Below are 19,914 nucleotides of genomic sequence, written 5' to 3' on the forward strand. Positions count from 1 at the left end.
AAATAAACCATATATCAGTGGTTTTCAGAGCTGAATTCTTGGTGAGATATATCATCTGCTGTCAAATTATGTGCTGAAAAGAATTGCCAGTAGAAGAGTTTGTACCACATGTAATATGTGAGATTGTTTAACTGCATGCTGTTTAATACTGTACAATAAACATGGATTGCCAGCTAAATTAAACCTTTATTAGAGCCCATCCAAATAGACAACATGCAATATGTTATTATGTGTGTGTGTGTGTGTGATAATGTTGCAATGTGATTATTAGATCTTGTTGCCACAAAAATGCCACATTTGCACATTTCTTTGTAAAAGCAATAGCCTTTTAGCGATAACTGTAGATTTGTAAAACATCTGACCTCCTTGTAGTTGTTAAAAAGAAAGAAAAAATGTACTGGTAATTTCCCACCAGGACATTATCCATTAATTTCCAACAGAACCCATTAACAAAAGAGTGAGGAACGACCGGCGGGCTGAGTGAGCAGAGGTGGCGGATTCAACGAAGGAGCGTCCGGAGGGAAAGGAAAAATTGAAATCGCATCATATGACCCCTTTAACAACCTAATGTTATGTTTATACTATACTATATAAAGGGCTTTTAGCTGGTATGTTGTATTTAATTTAATTTGTTTTTGTAAAATGTAACTTTATAATTGTCTTTTTTTTTCTTCATTATTATAACACCTAAAATACATCGTGGGTAAAAAGTGTTTCTTCCAGCCAGTTAAAGGGTGCGTACATTGTGTGCACATGATCAGGATGGTACCACCTCCACCTAATTTTGAGCCAGGAAAAACCCTGCCTTTGACAGAAACACTTTTACCCCTAGTTTCACAGACAACGCTAACACCTAGCCCCAAACTAAAATGCATGTCTGGGCTGCTTTAAATAAAAGAAACTTGCACTGACTGATCTTAACATGTCAGTGCCATTGTTTTGTCTCAAGATGCACACAAGCAATGGTTTTTTTTCTAAGGCATGTTTATTAAAGATACTTAAATCTCCAAACTTCACTAGATGACAACTGCTCAAAACATTTCGAGACACAGATGCAAGAACATCAGAATCAAATTCTTGTCCATTCAATGATAGCAAAACCATTCAAACGCCATGCCACCATTAATGCTAGTTACGAGAAAAATAACTTGTGTGGTGACTAAAGCTGTCAGACAAATGTAGTGGAGAAAAAAGTAGGGTATTGTTAAACATACGAAATATTGCACATAGTTTTATTGCAGTGGGGACAACAGGCCATATGAACTGTTCATTGCCTGGGGTAAATAGCTTTTCTTATGCCTAGCTGTTATAGTGTTCAATGCTCTGTACCGCCAGCCAGACGGCAAAAGTTCAAAGATAATGCGAGGAATCCAGAGCGATTTTCTAAGCTCTCTTTTTTTTTCTCCAATCTGAATGTATAGTTCTGGAAGGGTGGGTAGGGCAGCACCAGTACTTCTCTCAGCAGCCCAAAGTGGCCTTCTGATGTCTGATTTGACAGCTGAGCGAATCCAGACTGTGATTGAAGAGCAGAAGCCAGACTCGATGACAGCCGTGTAGAACTGCATCAGCAGCTCCTGTGGCAGTTTGAAATTCCTCAGCTGGTGAAGGAAGTATAACCTCTGCTACGCAAACCGAGTCAAATGTGATTGCTCCACTTCAAGTCCAGAGAGATGGTAGAGCCCAGGAATCTGAAGGACTCCACTGCTGCCACAGTGGTGTTCAGAATAGCTTTTCAAACACTGTCCGGGCCTGGTGTTTTATTTTCCTGTCCTAGCTTATCCAGTTGTTACTAATATTTCATAAATACATTAATTCTGAGACTATTTTAGCGCCATAGTTAAAACATTTAAGCATAAGGCAGCAACAAACTTGTTTAGCTTATATCCTTTGTTTACATTTCTATTTTATTTACATTGTGGAATTTTTTAAGCAAGATGAATATCATCTAATGTGTTGGTTCCGACGTATTAAACTGAATCAAATATACAAGTTAAACCTCTAAACAATTAAAATATTTTTCTGGTGCCATTTTAAATTGCCGAGCCATTTAAAACATTTTCCAAACAGTCTTTCCTTTAGACCCAAGTGAAAAAAAGTGCATTTCCATAATGTACTTAAGGTGCTCTGTTTACACACCAATTTTGTACTTAATATACTAAAAACTAGGGCTGTCCCCGATTAAGGATTTACATAGTCAAATCGGAATTGTCGAATCTTGCCGTTAGTCGACTGAGAGTCGAATCATATTTTTGGGGGCGAGGGCAAAATACATTAACAAGAGTCAAGTCAGACATACTGACGTTAAAACACAGGGAAAATGTGTAAAGGACGCCTCGCAGATACAAACGGGGTAAATAATGTTTTATGTTTTGATTAAAAGATAGTTGACATTAAATGTCAACGAAACCTTAAGAATTCACAATTTTTTTTACAATAGTGCTCTCATTATAACGTTATGTATATGACAGTAGTTATTAATGTTCGGCATTTCTGTTTTGAGCAGCGCGTGCAGAAGATGACCAGTAGAATGAAGCATTTAGCAGGTTTTTAATCAATGGGATTTAACTCATCATTTATCTCATATAGAATAAGCTTCGTTATTTATGCAATGTAACGTTATATTACGACTTGTAGGCTATCTGCACAAAATGCCCCGAATGCACATGAACGTGTCTGCGTGGCTCTGAATGAACTCCTTTAGTGGACGCGTTCTTCTTGCAACAACGTGCAGAAACACGGCAACTAAACTCTAAAAATTCACAGCGTTTTAGTGTTCTCATCATGTTATGCAGTCCCAGTCATAGTTATTAATATCCTGCATTGTTGTTTGTCCTGCTTGTGCTGTGTGCTGAAGAGATAATTTCCGTAGTAGTACAATGAAGCACTTTACTGCAGCGTAATTCAACCAAATGCATCTTATACGAGATAATATATACACAATATATATAAACCGGCTGAAATGTTTTGAAATCACTTGTACCCTAACTGATCGAAAAAATCCAGTTTTTCACTCTGCCGGTGTCAGTTTGAGTCTTGTTAAAGATTTAAATCCCTGCCGCCAAGATGCTTCTCTCTGTCGGTCACAGGTTATGGAAAGTGAAACTTAAATCTATAGGGGTGGTTAGATTTATTCACGCACGTTACAATATTTATTTGAAGCTTCTTTCTTTTCAGATTGTCATTTACAGCATTATCATAATAGGCTGACTGTATATTAAAGGGGTCATATGATGCGATTTCAAGTTTTCCTTTCTCTTTGGGCTGGCCAATCAGAGCAGACTGCGCTTGTCGGAAGGAGGGACTTTGTAGAAAATGAAGCGTTTGAGAGAGGCGGGGCATAGAGGACCTACAATAATGTACAGTATTTGAAAAATAATGTGTTTTATGAACATTAAAGCATGTCAACATATTCTGTTACACCAAATACACAAAATAATGATCTTTAAAAAAAGCATTATATGACCTTATTGGGAGAAAACCGGTAGTTCTATGTGAAATCAGACATTTGAGCACCCCTATATAGCCAAAATGGCATGATCATAACACTGCGAATATTCGACTGTGAGATTGGTAGTCGAATCAGGCTCCTCCTATCAAAGCATCGACTATTCGGGGTCACCTCTACTAAAAACTATTCTTTAGTACTTAAGATAATGTTAATAACATCTAAGTGTACTCAACTGAGCTATTTTGAGACACCATGAATATTAACTAAAATGTTCTTTTAACATCTGTATTAAAAAATGTATTTAGTTACCACTTGTAGTACACTTGAACCCAGCTATCATTCACTAGTACACTACACAAGTGCACTTTAAGTACATTATGGAAGTGCACTCTTTTTCACTTGGGGAGTGATTTTGCAGGTTTTGTAAAATTGAGGAATACTACAATTTCTTTCCAGAATGAGTTTGCGAATGTCGTTTCAGGTCTGTGTGATATGTGAAACACTTTCCACACTGAAGACATGTGATCGGCTTCTCTCCAGTGTGAAGCCTCATGTGAATGTTAAGGTTTCCTTTATTTGTGAAACTCTTTCCACACTGAGGGCAGGTGAAAGGCCTCTCTCCAGTGTGAACTCTTAAGTGAATCTCTAGGATTGCTTTGTTTGTGCAAGTCTTTCCACAGTGATGGCACAGGAAAGGCTTCTCTCCGATGTGAGTTGTTACATGATTTCTAAGGTGATTCCTGTCAGGAAAACTCTTTCCACATTCATGACATATAAAACAGTTCTCTCTTGAATGAATCCTCATGTGGCAATTAAGGTTTTCTTTACATCTGAAACTCTTTCCACACTGACCACATATGAACGGCTTCTCTCCAGTGTGAATTCGCATGTGAGTCTTAAGACTTTCTTTTCGTGAGAAGCTCTTCTCACACAGTCTACAGGTGTAAGGACTCTCTCCAGTGTGACCTCTCATGTGGGCATTAAGGTTTCCTTTATGTGTAAAACTCTGTCCACACTGAGTGCAAGTATAAGGCTTCTCTCCAGTGTGAACCCTCATGTGGACTTTAAGGTTTTGTTTTTGAGTGAAACTTTTTCCACACTGTTGGCAGGTGAACGGCTTTTCTCCATTGTGAATTCTCATGTGGACATCAAGGTTTTGTTTTTGATTGAAAGTCTTTCCACACTGACAGCAAGTGAAATAACTGGTCGATTCGGTCTTCTGACCTCTTTTTTGTGAGGAAGACTTTTCATTTTGTGTGGATTGTTCTCCAGTCATAAAATCCTGATCTTTGTCATACTGATTCTCTTCCATTTTATTCAGTTCTTGGCTTTCCTTTTTCAAAGCCATTGGGTCTGAAGTGAAAAAAAAAGACAAAATACAAGTTAACACCAGTTTAATGGCACAAAGCAACAGACATCAAAATAATAATGAAAACCAAATGCATGCATGCAAGATCCTATATACATCCTGTAATCTCAGAGCCTCTTCTCAATGTTAACTGTTCACTTTCTTTAGGACACGCCTAAAAAAAACAACCTATATTTCATTAAAAAAAATTAATTAATAAATTAAAAACCTGGCAGATTATCAAACCACTTATCACTCGACTCAGAAGAATTGGTTCATTATAGATCCCATTTCTACCATTTATGTCGATAATAATAGGAAAAAGTTCATCCTCTCCACTATGTTCAGTTTTGTAGATACTTGACTTCATCCTAAATTAAAGGGAAAAAAAATAGTCTCTCTCTTCATTCCTTCCCTTTCTAGCTTGTACTTATTTGAACAATGCCTGAAACTTGGTATTACGAGCACTTCCTGTGTCTGTTTGCCTCTTTAAGAAGAATCGCTTTATGTATTCCCCAATTAAGTCGCTTTGGACAAAAGCATCTGCAAAATGACTAAATGTAAATGAATGTATGCATGCATCTTCATCTTTATTAAGGAAACCGGACTCTGTCGATCATGCAGCGTTACGCTTTGTTTGTGGTGCAGATTCACATACTCATCATTGTACTTTACGGATCATTGTGGATCATCAAAACGAAATAATACCAATTCTCACACGCAGAGAGAGAGAGCGAGAGAGTCTACATGCAGAATTGATGCGCTACATGTAAACGATATTCTTTGTTGTATTTTCCGGTCAAAATAATGCCGTTCCTTTGGAATTCTTCAGCTTTCAAGAACTGCCGGGTTCTCCGGTAGTGGGCGGAACTAATGCGCAAACGACAATCTCATTGGCTGACGCTCACCTATTATCATCCCTGTTTTGATTTCAGCAAATCAGTTCGAGCGAACGCACACAACCTGATTAATATTCATGAATCCAGCAGCTCATTAATCCTTGCATAACCATGCATTTTATATTGTTCTTATTAGTAGAATTCTAGGTATTATTATTATTATGATCTTATCAGTATTATTGTTAGTTTTTCCAAATTTTTTTTACAGAAACACTGAATAATCAAAAAAGCAGCACCACCAGTCCTAAGTTCAGTTAAAATGACGAATATGCGTTCATACATGGTTTTAATTCTAATTACTAAAGTTCTACCATTAAATAATACTTGATTATCATATAATGCTTGACTGACTGATGTTAAGAATGTACTTTCAGATATTTAAAAATCTGTGCCATTTTACAAACATATATATATATATTTTTTATTTATTATTATTTAAAACACACACACGTGCATATATGGTATATCAGTCTGGCGAGTAAACTAAAAAATGTACTAGCCAATGGCGATTCAATTGCCAAGGTGTCCATAGAGGGTTGCACACAGGCCTATAATAACTGCTGAAATGTGTGCGAGGCAAATCTCAGGTCAGTCTTGAGTGCTCATGGTACGCACAGTGCGTACAGCCGTACACCTGCAGGCGCCACTGATGCAGTAGATCTTACAATCCTTATGAGCGTGTGCGTGACCTGATTCGTGCGCAAGCATGTCAGTGAACACGGCATCACAATCGATCAGCGTGTTAAAGTTGCGTTCGTTACTATAGCAACCCCCCCCCCACACACACACACACACACACATACACACAAATTGCAGAGGGCCTCGCACGTCAACTTTGCACAGGGTCTCGCACCCCCTCTTGTGACGGCCCTGTTTAAATCCATTTAATTTTAATATTTGGCCACATGCAAAGTCAGAAACCTTTATTTTGAAATCGCGATGTACAATAAATCGCATATTTAGAAATATGTTGATGTATTCTCCTGTGTTGGCACAGGTTTAAATGATTTACGTTACAAATCAAGTGAACTCACCGCATATGCAGAGGAAGAGTTTAGCCACTTTCACACATACAGTCTTTACTGGTAAATGACTGTTAAGAGATCATGTGTGAACAGGACCTTTTCAAAAATCCCGGTAAATTTGTTCTGGCAATCATATCGTTCTTATGGAGACGACATGATTACTCTGAGCGGTTTACAAAGCTCCTCTGCTTTTTTTAATAGCTTTTCTATGTGAATATGACGCTAGATGGAAATCTTTGACCATTGCGCCACGCTGCTTTTTCAATGTGTCGCGCTCGAGACCCAGGCTTCTTTTAATTGGATACTATTATGTTTATAAGAGCAAAAACTTCTGACTGGCTAGTAATGTTAGTTTGGTTGAGAGTGAAAGCCGTGTTCCTCTCATACATTGGTAGGCGAACTCATGAACTCGAACTGATGTCAACAAGTGTTTTTAAATTTAGGACGACTATGTTTTTTTCCCCGCAGCCAAACGCTGCACGCCGGAGATCCGGCACGGTGCCAGAGAACTTTAAGCCCTGGTTAATGTTAAAAAGACAATCGTTCAGTGTTTGTTCATGCTGTTGTTGCGGTTACATGACGTAGCGGTGTCTGACTAGGGTCGAGATGTGGGGTGATGACAATCATTTCACAAAATATATACGAATTGGCGTATGTCAACGCTGTCCACACGAAAACGCAAGGGTGTCGTTTTCAGATTTATCCACACTGGGACCCGGTTTAAAAAAAATAGTGGTTTCAGGCTCCCAAAATGCTGGATTCGTTTGGACGAAACACCGATATAATACACATTTTTTGCATATACAGCTAAACACACCTCAGTGTGGACAGGGCCTTAGAGGGCCACTGTCCTGGAGAGCTTAACTCCAACCGGCTCCTACACACCTGCCTGGAAGTTTCTAATTCTCAAGACTTAGGCTGTGTCCGAAATCGCCCTCTATACCCTTAAATAGGGCACAGTTTGAGGGGACAGACATTTTTATTGGTGTCCGAAAACATAGTGGACGTTCTCGAATGCACTCATTCAATCCCACAATGCACTGCAAAAACGAGTGTACAACTGCTGCACGCTCAACGGCTAGAGAATGGCCATAATGCACCGTGAGAGTCACGCGCCGAATGAATTCCCGCATCTCGTCAGAAGATGGCGCTCGCAGCTGAATAATCAATCCGTTCATATTACAAAGTGCTCATCCATGGCGAACAGCATAATACAACACAGGTATAAATTCATTGTAAATTGATTATTAAATTGTTTAATTAGGGTTTGTACATATTTTCCGTGACAGAGTTCAAGATAAATCCTTTAATCTTACTACTGGAGCTGCTAGTTTGCTAGTTTCAAATGATTAATAAACAGCAAGAACCAACTATGCAAAAGCGGCATTCCTTCCGGTGCACTCAGTGTCCGAATTCACTCACTCGTTTTCATTCACTCCTTCTAGTGAACTGAATTAGTGACCTAATGTAGGGAATAGTGAATGAGGGTATAGGGGGCGATTTCGGACACAGCCCTAGATTAGCTGGTTCAGGTGTGTTTAATTAGGGTTGAAGCTAAACTCTGCAGGAGGTCCCTGCCCTACATGGTTAATTTAGGTTCATGTTAATGTCTAAATTAATGCAGATAAATTTGAAAACAGAGTTTGTGTTTTTAAACACTCTCCGTCCACATTAGTGTTTTCTAAAAGTTTCTCATCCACACTGAAATGTCGGAAAACTTTAAATTCGCCTTACTGCGCATGTGTAAAACCTCATAAAAGCTCACTAAGATGATACAGACGGAACAGACATAAGTTTTCACGCAATTCTTCTGGCAGGATCATTTTATTTACGGAAATATCTCAATTCACTGACGCGTCCATGTTGCGCGCACTCATATTTGATCCTATAAAGCAACTGCCCTCATGTTTTGCTGCAGGACAGCAATTGTGAGTACATTTTCATCTTTTTCGGACTGTAATATGAAGAAGAGTGTACAAAGTAAACATCTTTAGCAATGATGATAAAGTGAATAGCACATAACAGGTACAATTACCAGTATAAACAGATGTCTATTGGTACAATATGTGTCACATGATATGACTAAACATGCGTCATCGTTTTCAAAAGCCTCCGTTTTCACAATCCACACTACAACGAGAAAACGGCGTTTTCAAATTTATCCACTTTGGAGAGCAGTTTTCCTTGACAAAAATGTTGTCTCGTTGTGGACAGAAGGCCAAAATGGAGAGAAAAATATGCGTTTTCATACGAAAACGTATTAGTGTGGACATGGCCTTATAAAGATATAGTGATTTCAATGTGTCTCGGTGAGTAATTTGTTCAATTGTACACATCTTCAGTGGTCAAACACCAAATTTGGGTCACTTTGCATTCAGCTGATACTTTTTTCTTTTATTAAAGGGTTAGTTCACGTAAAAATGAAATTTCCGTCATTAATTACTCACCCTCATGTCGTTCCAAACCCGTAAGACCTTCGTTCATCTTCGTAACACAAATTAAGATATTTTTGATCAAATCTGAGAGCTCTCTGACCCTCCATAGACGGCAAGGATATTACCACGATCAACGCACAGAAACGTAGCAAGGACATCGTTAAAACAGTCCATGTGTCATCAGTGCTTCAACCGTAATTTTACGAAGCTACGAGAATACTTTTTGTGCGCAAAGAAAACAATAATAACAATTTATTCAACTATTCTTCTACCTGAGTTACCGTCTTCCGGCATTTGGGAGAGTACCCAAGAATGTAATCAAAGTAATCAGCGTTCTTTACGTTCAGCATGCGCGCGCTCTCTACTGAACGTAAACAACGTCAATTACACAGAATTTTCATTTTTGGGTGAACTAATGCTGCGTTCAAGTCCTCCTGGGACGTTCGTACTTACGAGTTGACAAGTCGTAATTACGACGTCAGGTGCGTTCAGGTCAGTTTAGTCGACACAAGATGGCGGTGTACCTTCTTTTAATAAATTACAAGAAAATACAACAGGGTCTGTTAACTCTGCTTATAGAAAATGAAGAGCAAAGAATTCGCATCAGTTGTGTTTTGCATTTTTTATATTTTTAAAAAGTAATTTATGAAGCCACTTTAATCTGTATCGCATAAAAACTTGTTATTAATTGTAATATTACAATCCTGCCATATTCAAAAAGCTTATTTTTTGTAAATAAAAAGCCTGACAATGTCACTGCTTAATACCTATAAGTATTGTGATTTATGTCTTTACTTGGATTTCATTAACTAGCTGCGTAACAAGAACATAACCAATTTAAGTCAACTAAACTATCAATTTAAACAAAAATTTACTGTCAACTACAGACGTCGCATCCATGTATTCCGCCATGTTTCTCATTGACACGCCTCCAACTCAGAAACTCTGGGCTTAAATTAAATTGAGTTTCCCACTCGTAATAACGACTTTGTGGTGGCGTTCATGTGCGTTCAACTCCAATACAATCTATCCGACATGACCTGAAGCTTTTATAAGCTTTTTAAATAACCAGAAGCTTTTAAAGAGGAATGGCTGAAGAACAAATTTAGTTGAAAATAGAAATGTATCTTCCTTCTATCAAACCACCTGTCTGATTGCCATGTATATGGAAAAATGTCCAAATTGTTGAATTTGACCAATTTTTAATGGCTGAAAACAAACGTGGGTCACTTTGTATAAAGCTAATACTTTATGTATTTTAGGAAGATTGTCTGAAAAACAAATTGTGTTGAAACTACAAACGTTGCTCAGTTAAATATTCATCCATGACATTTACAATTTTTACTTTTTTCTTCATTTATGCATTTCTTTCACTAAAGTTAATTATCCATTTTTTTTAGACGAGACCTCTGGTTGTGTTGACACAGAATGACAGCAATCCAGGTTAACGTACATTTTAATGAACATATGCCATCTGAAAGTGTATTTTAACGTTAACAGTTCCTCCGTATGATGGCTGATAAGGTAACTAACCTGTTTGTGTCTCGATATCTTCATGTTTGACTCTGAATGCTTCTTCAATCCTCACATCTTCACTCTCCTCTTTAATAAACTCCATCTTTATAACAGTGTGTCACATGGAGCTCAGTCGCATCTCCAGGAGTTTTTCTGTGTGTTTAGACAATTTGTCATGTGTAAGATGAGAATAATTAACTGATAAAATCCCGGTCTCAATTCAGCGCACTGACAAGAGTCTATCAACGTGTTATTCAATGGTCCCGAGTAGCCTAAAACACTCAAAACTGTAACTATAAATTGATGAAAGGGCACAAAATATAGAAACAGTTCATATTTACTTCAGACAAACTGATTCACGATAAAATGCGACGCACCTTTTCTGTTACGTGTGGCTACGTTACGTTTGCACTCACAAAAATGACGGTCATTGATGTTAGCCAAAGCATTATAGTCCTACATTTAATTACAATTAATTCTATGAAACTGACAAAACGGTTAACATTGGATTAAACACTTTAAATCATTAAAAAACACACCTCTGCGCAACCGCATCACAAATGCAGGATCGCGGCGCAGAGTTGTGACGTCACACGTCTACACCAAAAGCAAAGTCCTATCTACACGCTAAAAGTACAGAGAAATGTATATAAATAAACAAGGGAGTGTTGAAAATGACTGTGAATAAAAGAGTGTGTAGCACATCTATAAGGGAAAACATGTTTTTGTGCAGCAACCATTTATAACAGGTGTCTGTAGCCTTTGTTTTCGCCAGTAGCCTAACAAGTTGTATTAATCTTTTTAAAAGAAATAGCAAAAATCTCTATTTAACTATTATACAACAAACTAGGTTTGTAAATAACATACATATTAGGCCAAACACTACACAATAACAAACAAAAATGCTCACAATAACAAATCAATAGATAAATTGCAATGTTATTATTAATTGTGCAAAAATATTTCCCTGTTGAAAAAAAAAACAGCATATGCTGGTTAGGTATGTTTTGACGCTTGGATGCTGGTTTGAGCTGGTCTTTTGCCAGCACATTACCAGCATAAACCAGCAAAAGGACCAGCATAAACCAGCAAAAGGACCAGCATATACCAGTAAAGGACCAGCATAAACCAGCAAAGGACCAGCATATACCAGCAAAGGACCAGCATATACCAGTAAAGGACCAGTTTAAACCAGCAAAAGGACCAGCATAAACCAGCAAAGGACCAGCATAAACCAGCAAAGGACCAGCATATACCAGTAAAGGACCAGCATAAACCAGCATCCCAGCGTCAAAACATACCTAAACCAACAGATTACTGTCATCTCATATAGGGACCTGATCATGAAAACTTTGCTATCTAAGGAGTAGAGGTGCTTGATGACACCAAACTGTCAGCTACAGGAGAGTTGGAAACCAGTATAGTAGATCAGTGTTTCTAAACCAGGGGTCCGTGGACCCCTAGTGGTCCTTGACATAAGGCCAGGGGGTCCGTATAAAGTATGATTTTTTTGTGACATGACATGTTCCCATGAAAGAAAAATCCAATATAGCTGATGATATGGCCAAATACTGGACAAGTCAACTAATTTGAATTATACTTGACTGCATTTGGTCCTCACAAAGATACAAATGATACATAGATTAATCAATTTTTTTTTGGGGGGGTCCTTGAGGATGGATCTGAATTGGACTGGGGTCCGGTACGCCAAAAGGTTGAGATTCACTGTAGTAGATGAATAAACACTACCCCTGCTAACAATTTTACGTTATCCAAAGTTCTGAGGACATTCCTTGTTAGCTGGGACAACACCTCAAACTTTACTCGTTGTTATGAACTGTGCCCTATAACATCTGACATCAATGACTGCAACCTAATGATTAGCGATTTGACTTCCAGAATACACCGTCGTGTTACAAGACTGGCCTGTTTTTTAACGTTTTTCAGTAGTTCTGTAATATTTTCATTAAATCATCAGTAAATTTGAATGAAGAAGCAATCAGTGTGGATGACTTAAATGACATTCGAAATGCCTTGTAAGTTGCATTGTAAGCATTGTTTTTTAAAACTTCTAAGCATAGTTTATCTACTACATTTTTGCATATATTGTATGTCGTATTTGACATTGACTGGGAGGATTCAACATAGAGGAGTGTGTCTCTGGATCACATGACAGTCTATATTCCATGCACTTGTTTTCAGTAGGTCTCTGTCGTTTTCTCTGCATTTGATCAAGTGAGGGTTTGTAACTTACATTATGTCAACAGGGCTGGTGGGGTTATGACAACACTCTCTCAATGCTCTTCCTAAGATTATCATTGAAGATACAGTGCATGATAAATACATTCATTTGGCACAGAAGTTATTAGTGAAGATTTTATAATCAGTGTTTCGATATTGATTGCATATCATAGCAGATTGAGATACCTCCAACTGTACCTGTCAACATATGCACAACACTGGAACAGTTTTTACAATTAAAATGTAAACTGTCAGTTAATAAACATTGCATGTCAATGTATAGCAGGTTACTTAGTATTAAATACAAAATTAAATTTGTTATTTAAACATTTTTGCAATACATGTAGATGCAATAGTTTCAAACATTGGGCTATTAATTAATAAACACTTGACACAAACTATTCTTATGCCTTTTTTTTAATGGTATCATAAACCTTGAGGACTTGAATAAACTATAGCAAGTATTGGTTTGACAAGTAAAAGAATAGGAGTAAATTGAAGGGTTTGAATAATTGGGTTTGGATAATTCAAACTCAATAAATACTACAGTTGTGTATTCTAAAGGCTGGAATACACTATACAACTATTAAAATCCAAACTTTTTTGTAAAAAAAACACTAGGCATCATACACTTGCCAAATCTGTAAACAGTTACAGAGGAAAAACTGGACATAATTCACTAACAAGTAATGCCGAGTTCACACTGCACGATTTTAGCCTGATTTTTCACTCGCCGACAGGTTTTGCGAAATCACCGACAAATGCCCGAAATCAGAGGCAAATAGGTGCTCGTTCACGCGAGTGACAATCACGCAGTGTGAAAACAACGGCGATCCAACGAGTTTGAAAATCATGCAGTGTGAACTTGGCATAAGGATGAGTTGTGTGACAGTCACTGGACACTGCGATGGATGCATCTTGGCTGTGGCATGTTCTGTGACACCTGCACCTAGGCAGGCAGATTAGGAGTAGCAGCATTTTCTCTTTTGTCATGTGCATCAATCGGAGTGTAAACAGACTGACAGATCTTAACCCTCCTATTATCCTAGGGGTCAGTTTGACCCCATTCAATGTTTAACGTCTGTAAATACATGATTTACATCTTTTTTTTTTTTGCTACAGATTTAATGACTTTTCCTAATTTAATGGGGACAATTCAGCAAACATAAAATTAACATGATGATATTGTTCCAATGTCCAATGTAGCATCGTTGTTCTTTGGGGTCAATTTGATCCCAGGCTCTTTTAAGCTGTATAAGACATAAGAAATATCAACATTTTACACACATTTGTTTTGGGTGATTTTGATGTCACTATAACATGCTATAATTTTATAATATTCACTATCATTTTATATATTCATAATATATATTTAAAAAAAAAACATAATTCTCGTGGTTTACAGGGGAAAAGCAAACATATAAAAGCTTACACAGAAGCTGTCACGAATCCTGTCTATAGTTTTCCGTCCACTCATCACCAGAGGTCACCATTCCATCATATGACTCTCACTACACTGACTGTCCCCAGACTTCATTTCCCACAACCCTCTGCACTGATTACGGACTCACCTGCAGGCCATCACATACACTACATAAGCCACACTCAAACGCTCTCCTAGTGGTAGCACTTTACGGAGCCAGTTCCCTGTCATAGTTTTCTGAGTCTAGTTTAGTTTTGTTTTACCTGTGTCTTGATTCCAGTCTGTTTATCTTGTCCTGCCTGTCTGCTGCCTGCCCTGGAGTTATCGCCTGTCTTGGATTATCTCTTTGTCTTGCCGTTCGCCGCCGCCTGGATTATTGCATGTTTTTGGATTACCCGTTTGCCTCGCCCCCTGGATTACGTTTGCCGTCGTTTGACCCATGCCTGCATATGGATTACTCTTTCGTCTTGCTTTGTCTATATTTGTTTGCTGGTGTCTGACCCAAGTCTGTTTTGACCACATTTTAAAATAAAGCTTTGCAGATTGATCCACACGTCTCTCGTCTTGTTCGCCCCGTAACAGAAGCCTTCTGAACCATTTCTCTTTTGTGCTCTCTCTTTATACTCTCTCTCTTTCTCTATTGAAATGGCCTCTAAGCAAAGGTTTTCTGTCAATGAGATTTTGAGAATGTGTCTGAGACAAGACGATAATGTTGAGGAGTATGAGGCATCCTCCTCAGATGAGAATAAAGGCCCTTTCACACGGTACGTGGCAGTTGCGAGTGTCTAGTTCATTCTCAATGGGAGACATGTGGAAAGCGGCAAAACGCGGGCGGTTTCGCTGGCGGCGCGGAGGCGGAGCGCAAGCGGTGCTCGTGCACCCAAAATCCTGCCGCTTCCACGGGCATGGTGCTTCGCGGCAGGCGCCGCCAAAGATAAAAATATTTTATCTTTTTGTGAGCGGCAGCGGCAGTCGCGTCGGTTTCAACCAATCAGTGAATATTTAACTGAAATGTCTATTGAAAAAATAGAGGAGAAGATTGTTTTAAGTGTAATAGATTTCCCAGAACTGTATGGCCCATCTAAAATATCATAGAGACATAAATAAAATTATATTTCATTCAATCGCTACCTCACAGGTATGCTCTTTAGGCAAATCATCAAAAACAACTTCACTTGTGCCAAACGAAAAAAAAAAGTTAATAATGACAACAATTAATGGCAGAATGACACAAACACAAATTTCTGTTATGTTTTATTTAGTTTTTAGTAAATATAAAGGTGATGTTGACAATTGTAGCTATGGCAACGTCCACTCCGAGACCGCAACACGACCACCGCCTCAACTGCACAAAACGCTTCCACTACAAGAGAAAGCGGCAGCCGCACGGCGATTCCACCGCTTGCCGGGTCCCGTGTGAAAGGGCCTTAAGACTCCTAGTGTTGATCCTCCTGTTGTCTCTCAACCACCAGCAGACACATTACCTTCCAAAAAGGTAAAGGTTATTATAGTCCCGCTCGCCACTTGAATAACAGGGTAAGCTTAGTGCTGCTAAAGTCATCAAAATGGTTCCAGGGCCCACCAGATATGCTGTCAGCCATGTCCAAGGTGTAAAATCGGCATTTAAGCTTTTCATTACGCCATCAACTGAAAAGAATATGCTTGAAATTACTAATTAAAAAAAAGTAATTACTAATTACTACTTGAAATTACTTAGAGGGGAGGAGGGCGCAATGAGCAAAATAATGCAGCACATTTCAATTGTCAACGCAAGTAAATAACTGTCTATAAAAAAACTTGCATTACATCTAAATTAACTCTAAATTGCATAAACAATTATGAACAAAACAGCATAATGTATTTATGCATTGCACGCAGATTGCATTTAAAAACATAAGAGACGCAGTGAAAAGGAATAAACCTCCACAAATTCGTGATGTGTTTTCTAAAAGTTTAAACTGTTTTAACTTTGCATGGCTACATCTCTTGTGTGAGACACGAGTGCAGCAGTCATATTTGTCCTTCTAAAAAATGCACTGAATATGCATGTGTGTCAATGGCTTGGTTCTGGTTTTCAACTAATCAAGATCTTCTCCGCTTTGAGCTTCTATATTTCTTTCATATTTTGAATACATAACACAGCAGCGGTGCGTCTCGTGGGCTAGACTAACAAAACATTAAAATGCAACAACGTCACTTATATCATTATCACAGCATCTCATGGGCCACTGATGACGCTCCCTGACACACTCCTAACATTCAAATGCAAATGTTTATTTTAAATTCGACTAATATATATATTTTTTTATTCACAATCTCATCACAGGCAGGCACAGCACTCATTTCAGTATGTGTTCATGTTTGTGTGTGCAGTCTGCGTCACTCATAGCACGTGCCTATATCGTGCACTATATCGAACATTTTCTATATCGTTTTTATATCAAAAATACTGTAGGCATATAGTGATAGATAATACAGAACCACCAAAGAAAAAACAAAGCAAGGCACACTGGAGGTTTAAAATTAAGTTTAAAGTAAGTTTAAAATTAAGACCTTTAACTTACTTTTAGAATTTAAAATTACTTTTAAAATGAGTTTGAAATTAAGAAAACACCTTTGTAATCCAGGCGATACCTTTTTAAAAAGTCAGTATCATTGTATTTCAATATATTCATTCAGTTGTGATGCAGATTTACAACAGCAGTCATAAAGCAGAGCGGGATTTACAAGCCTGTTTCGACCTCACTGATTGGAGTGTTTTTGAAGCTGCAGCCACCAATCTGGACGAGCTCACAGAGACTGTAACTTCATATATCAGTTACTGTGAGGATATGTGCATCCCCACCAGGTCATTTTTATCATTCAGTAATAATGAACCGTGGTTTACTGGGAAACTCAAACATCTTCGTCATACCAAAGAGGATGCTTACAGAAGTGAGGATAAAATCTAGTATAACCAGGCCAGGAACAGACTAACAAAGGCGATCAGAGTGGCTAAAAAAACTACTCTGAAAAGCTGAGAAAACAGTTTTCAGCCAACGATCAGTACGGCTCGGTACGGTTCACTTTTTGGGGGTTTTTCACTGGGTACAGTACCTGGTACTTTTTTTAGTACCACCTCGGTTGAGGTTCCAAGCGTACCGTACCGTTACCAAAACGTGACGTGTAAACTCTGCTGATCACAGATTGGCCGGAGAAAATCGTCACTACCTGCGTCACTGAACTTGCGACATGAGACACAAACAGACCTGCTAGATTTAAATCAGCACAGCCAGCGAAGGATCGAACACAACTGTTTTGAACGAGCGCACCTTTTTTTAACAACCAAAAAGTGGCTGTTCCCCCTGTTGAGGAAGTACAGACGTTCCTCTCGTTGCTAGCAGAGGAGCGGATCCAGCGAGAGCTTGATGGGGCGATGCGGAATGAAAATGTATAACTATAACGCAACTATAACGACATGTGAATAATCCCGCCCACTCTAAAGCGATACTAAACTGCAGTGGAAACGCAAACCAAACCGAGCCGTGCCGTACCGTACCGAGCCGTACCGAACCGAGTCGTACCACACAGTGGAAAAGTGCCAGAAATGAATAGGGCAGTTTTGCCCTATGAACTCACAATTAAATTACATATTTAAAATCAGCAACAAACTCTGAAATAAACTTCCTCATGAATGTTGTTTCTTATGCTCAAATATTAGGGGTGTAACGATTCACTCGTTTTCTCGATACATCGATTACAAACCCTGATGATGCAATGCATCGATCTTGGAACATGGATTTCATGAATCGCCGATTTCAGACAGTAATCAATTTAAAACGCTAAGAATCGAATGAATCGCAATTTCTATAGCGATTCAATGCTTTCAAAATATATACACATTGAATCACTACAATCACGAATTAATGGAGACCTTGAACAGTGTTCGTGCCCTCGCATCTCTCCTTCATGTGCTGTAGTGACTGTCACATGGATTGCGCTTGCGCTCAGTTCGTCTCATTGACACGTTTATTGAGCAGCTGATGTGTGATCTCTCCTTAGTACTCGTGGCCTGTAATGCTAAAGTGAAGTAGTTTTACTTTTCTGTAGTTTTTCAATGGCTCTCGGTCATACCGATGACATTACCTGAGCAGTCGAAGGCTGCACATTTATTGCATGGACGGAGCAAAAATGTCTAAAGCATGTGCATAGTTTCATTGAATGATAAATGTGTTTTAACAATGTCACTGAACTGAATGTACGAAGGAAACTGTTAAAATAACCACAGCATTAACAACCTTGAAATAAGAGCGCAAGGCTTATCAGATAATCAGATGCATGAAAGTAGTGTTCATTGCTATAGCAAACAGACATCGGGTGCGTTTTCTTTCAGAATCATCATTCGCTGATGGAGACGCTGATTTCATTTTATTTTATGAAAATGAGATAAAGAAGTTTTCGCACTGAAAGAGAATTGATCTTGCGCTCATAGAATTTAGACATGCCAGGCTATATCTGCAGCAAAGCTGAATAAAAAGCAGAATGACCTGATGAAATGTTAAGACAATAAACACAATAAATAAATACAATTTATGAATGATGCAGTGCTAATTGACATCATTTATTACAGTACAGAAACTATAAAGTATATTTTCTACCTTATTCTGTGCAGAAAATTTTAATAATTGTTTGTAGTATATAAAACAATCATAAAATTACCATTAGGAAAAAATATATATATTACAAATATTTGATTATTGTCCAGAAGTGTATTTGATTTCTTATAGCAAATTCGAAGAGATAAGAAAATAATTCCATGTAAAAAAATAAATAATAATACATACATAAAATTATTGTATTTGATATTTCTGTCACTTCTGAAATGATGGCTACGCCCCTGGTGTGACAAAATGTTAGCCTATACATAATACTTTTAAAGCTCTTTTTTAAAATCTTGGCTTACATAAATTTCTACATATGCCATGTCATGCCATAGCATCATTAAACTAGCATCTAACAATGCACAAGTGTTTTTTTCCCTCTTAAAGCACTTAAAGGTCCCATATTGTACACCTTTCTAGAGTTTTATTTTAGGTTTTGATGTCCTTAAGAATATATATTTGCGGTATTAGTACCAAAAACCATCTCAATATATATTTACAGCTCCTCTCAGGAGCTCTGCTGAGAACAGGTCGATTTTGGTCTGTCTAATTAATATTCAGGAGCCTCTCTTCTGATTGGCCTGTTGTTTTCTGAGTGACGCACGTCCAGGCCAACCACAGGTAACTAGGGTCAGCCGACGTCACAGCGCTAGCTGGAGGCAGCAAAACAAAGGGGAAACGGGTGGCGGCCCATTCAAACCAGCGCTGATTCGGCTACACAAGGAGCTTAAAATATCATCTTGTTGTGATGTTGGGTGCCAGAATCGACGTAATACAACCTCAAATTAGAAATTTGATCGCATATCTGCTGACACTGCCAGACAAAAAACCGACGACAGCTGTGGTTAAACGTGATAAAACGAGCAGAATGGACAGAAAGGATTGTCAAAAATGCTCCAGCGCACACTTCTTATCAGAAAAGGTTCAATAAAGTATTGTC

The 19,914-nt window shown here is 38.2% G+C and overlaps 1 protein-coding gene across 2 annotated transcripts; it reads right to left on the minus strand.

Moving 5' to 3' along the window:
* Positions 1-3,736: 3,736 nt before the first annotated feature.
* LOC107554760 (gastrula zinc finger protein XlCGF7.1-like) lies at positions 3,737-11,240 on the minus strand. Of its 2 annotated transcripts, none has more exons than XM_016237366.1 (3): positions 11,210-11,240; positions 10,689-10,823; positions 3,737-4,801 (listed from the first exon to the last, which is right to left on the minus strand). In XM_016237366.1, the coding sequence occupies exons 2-3, from the start codon at positions 10,771-10,773 to the stop codon at positions 3,888-3,890; spliced, it is 999 nt and encodes a 332-aa protein (XP_016092852.1). In that variant the 5' UTR covers positions 10,774-10,823; positions 11,210-11,240; the 3' UTR covers positions 3,737-3,887. The 2 variants fall into 2 exon arrangements, with proteins under 2 accessions (XP_016092852.1, XP_016092851.1); XM_016237365.1 differs by lacking the exon at positions 11,210-11,240 and adding an exon at positions 11,048-11,149.
* Between the last annotated feature and the right edge of the window lie 8,674 nt (positions 11,241-19,914).

This window comes from Sinocyclocheilus grahami, unplaced genomic scaffold (genome assembly GCF_001515645.1).
Source record: "Sinocyclocheilus grahami isolate Dianchi unplaced genomic scaffold, SAMN03320097.WGS_v1.1 scaffold512.1, whole genome shotgun sequence".
Classification (NCBI taxonomy): Eukaryota; Metazoa; Chordata; class Actinopteri; order Cypriniformes; family Cyprinidae; genus Sinocyclocheilus; species Sinocyclocheilus grahami.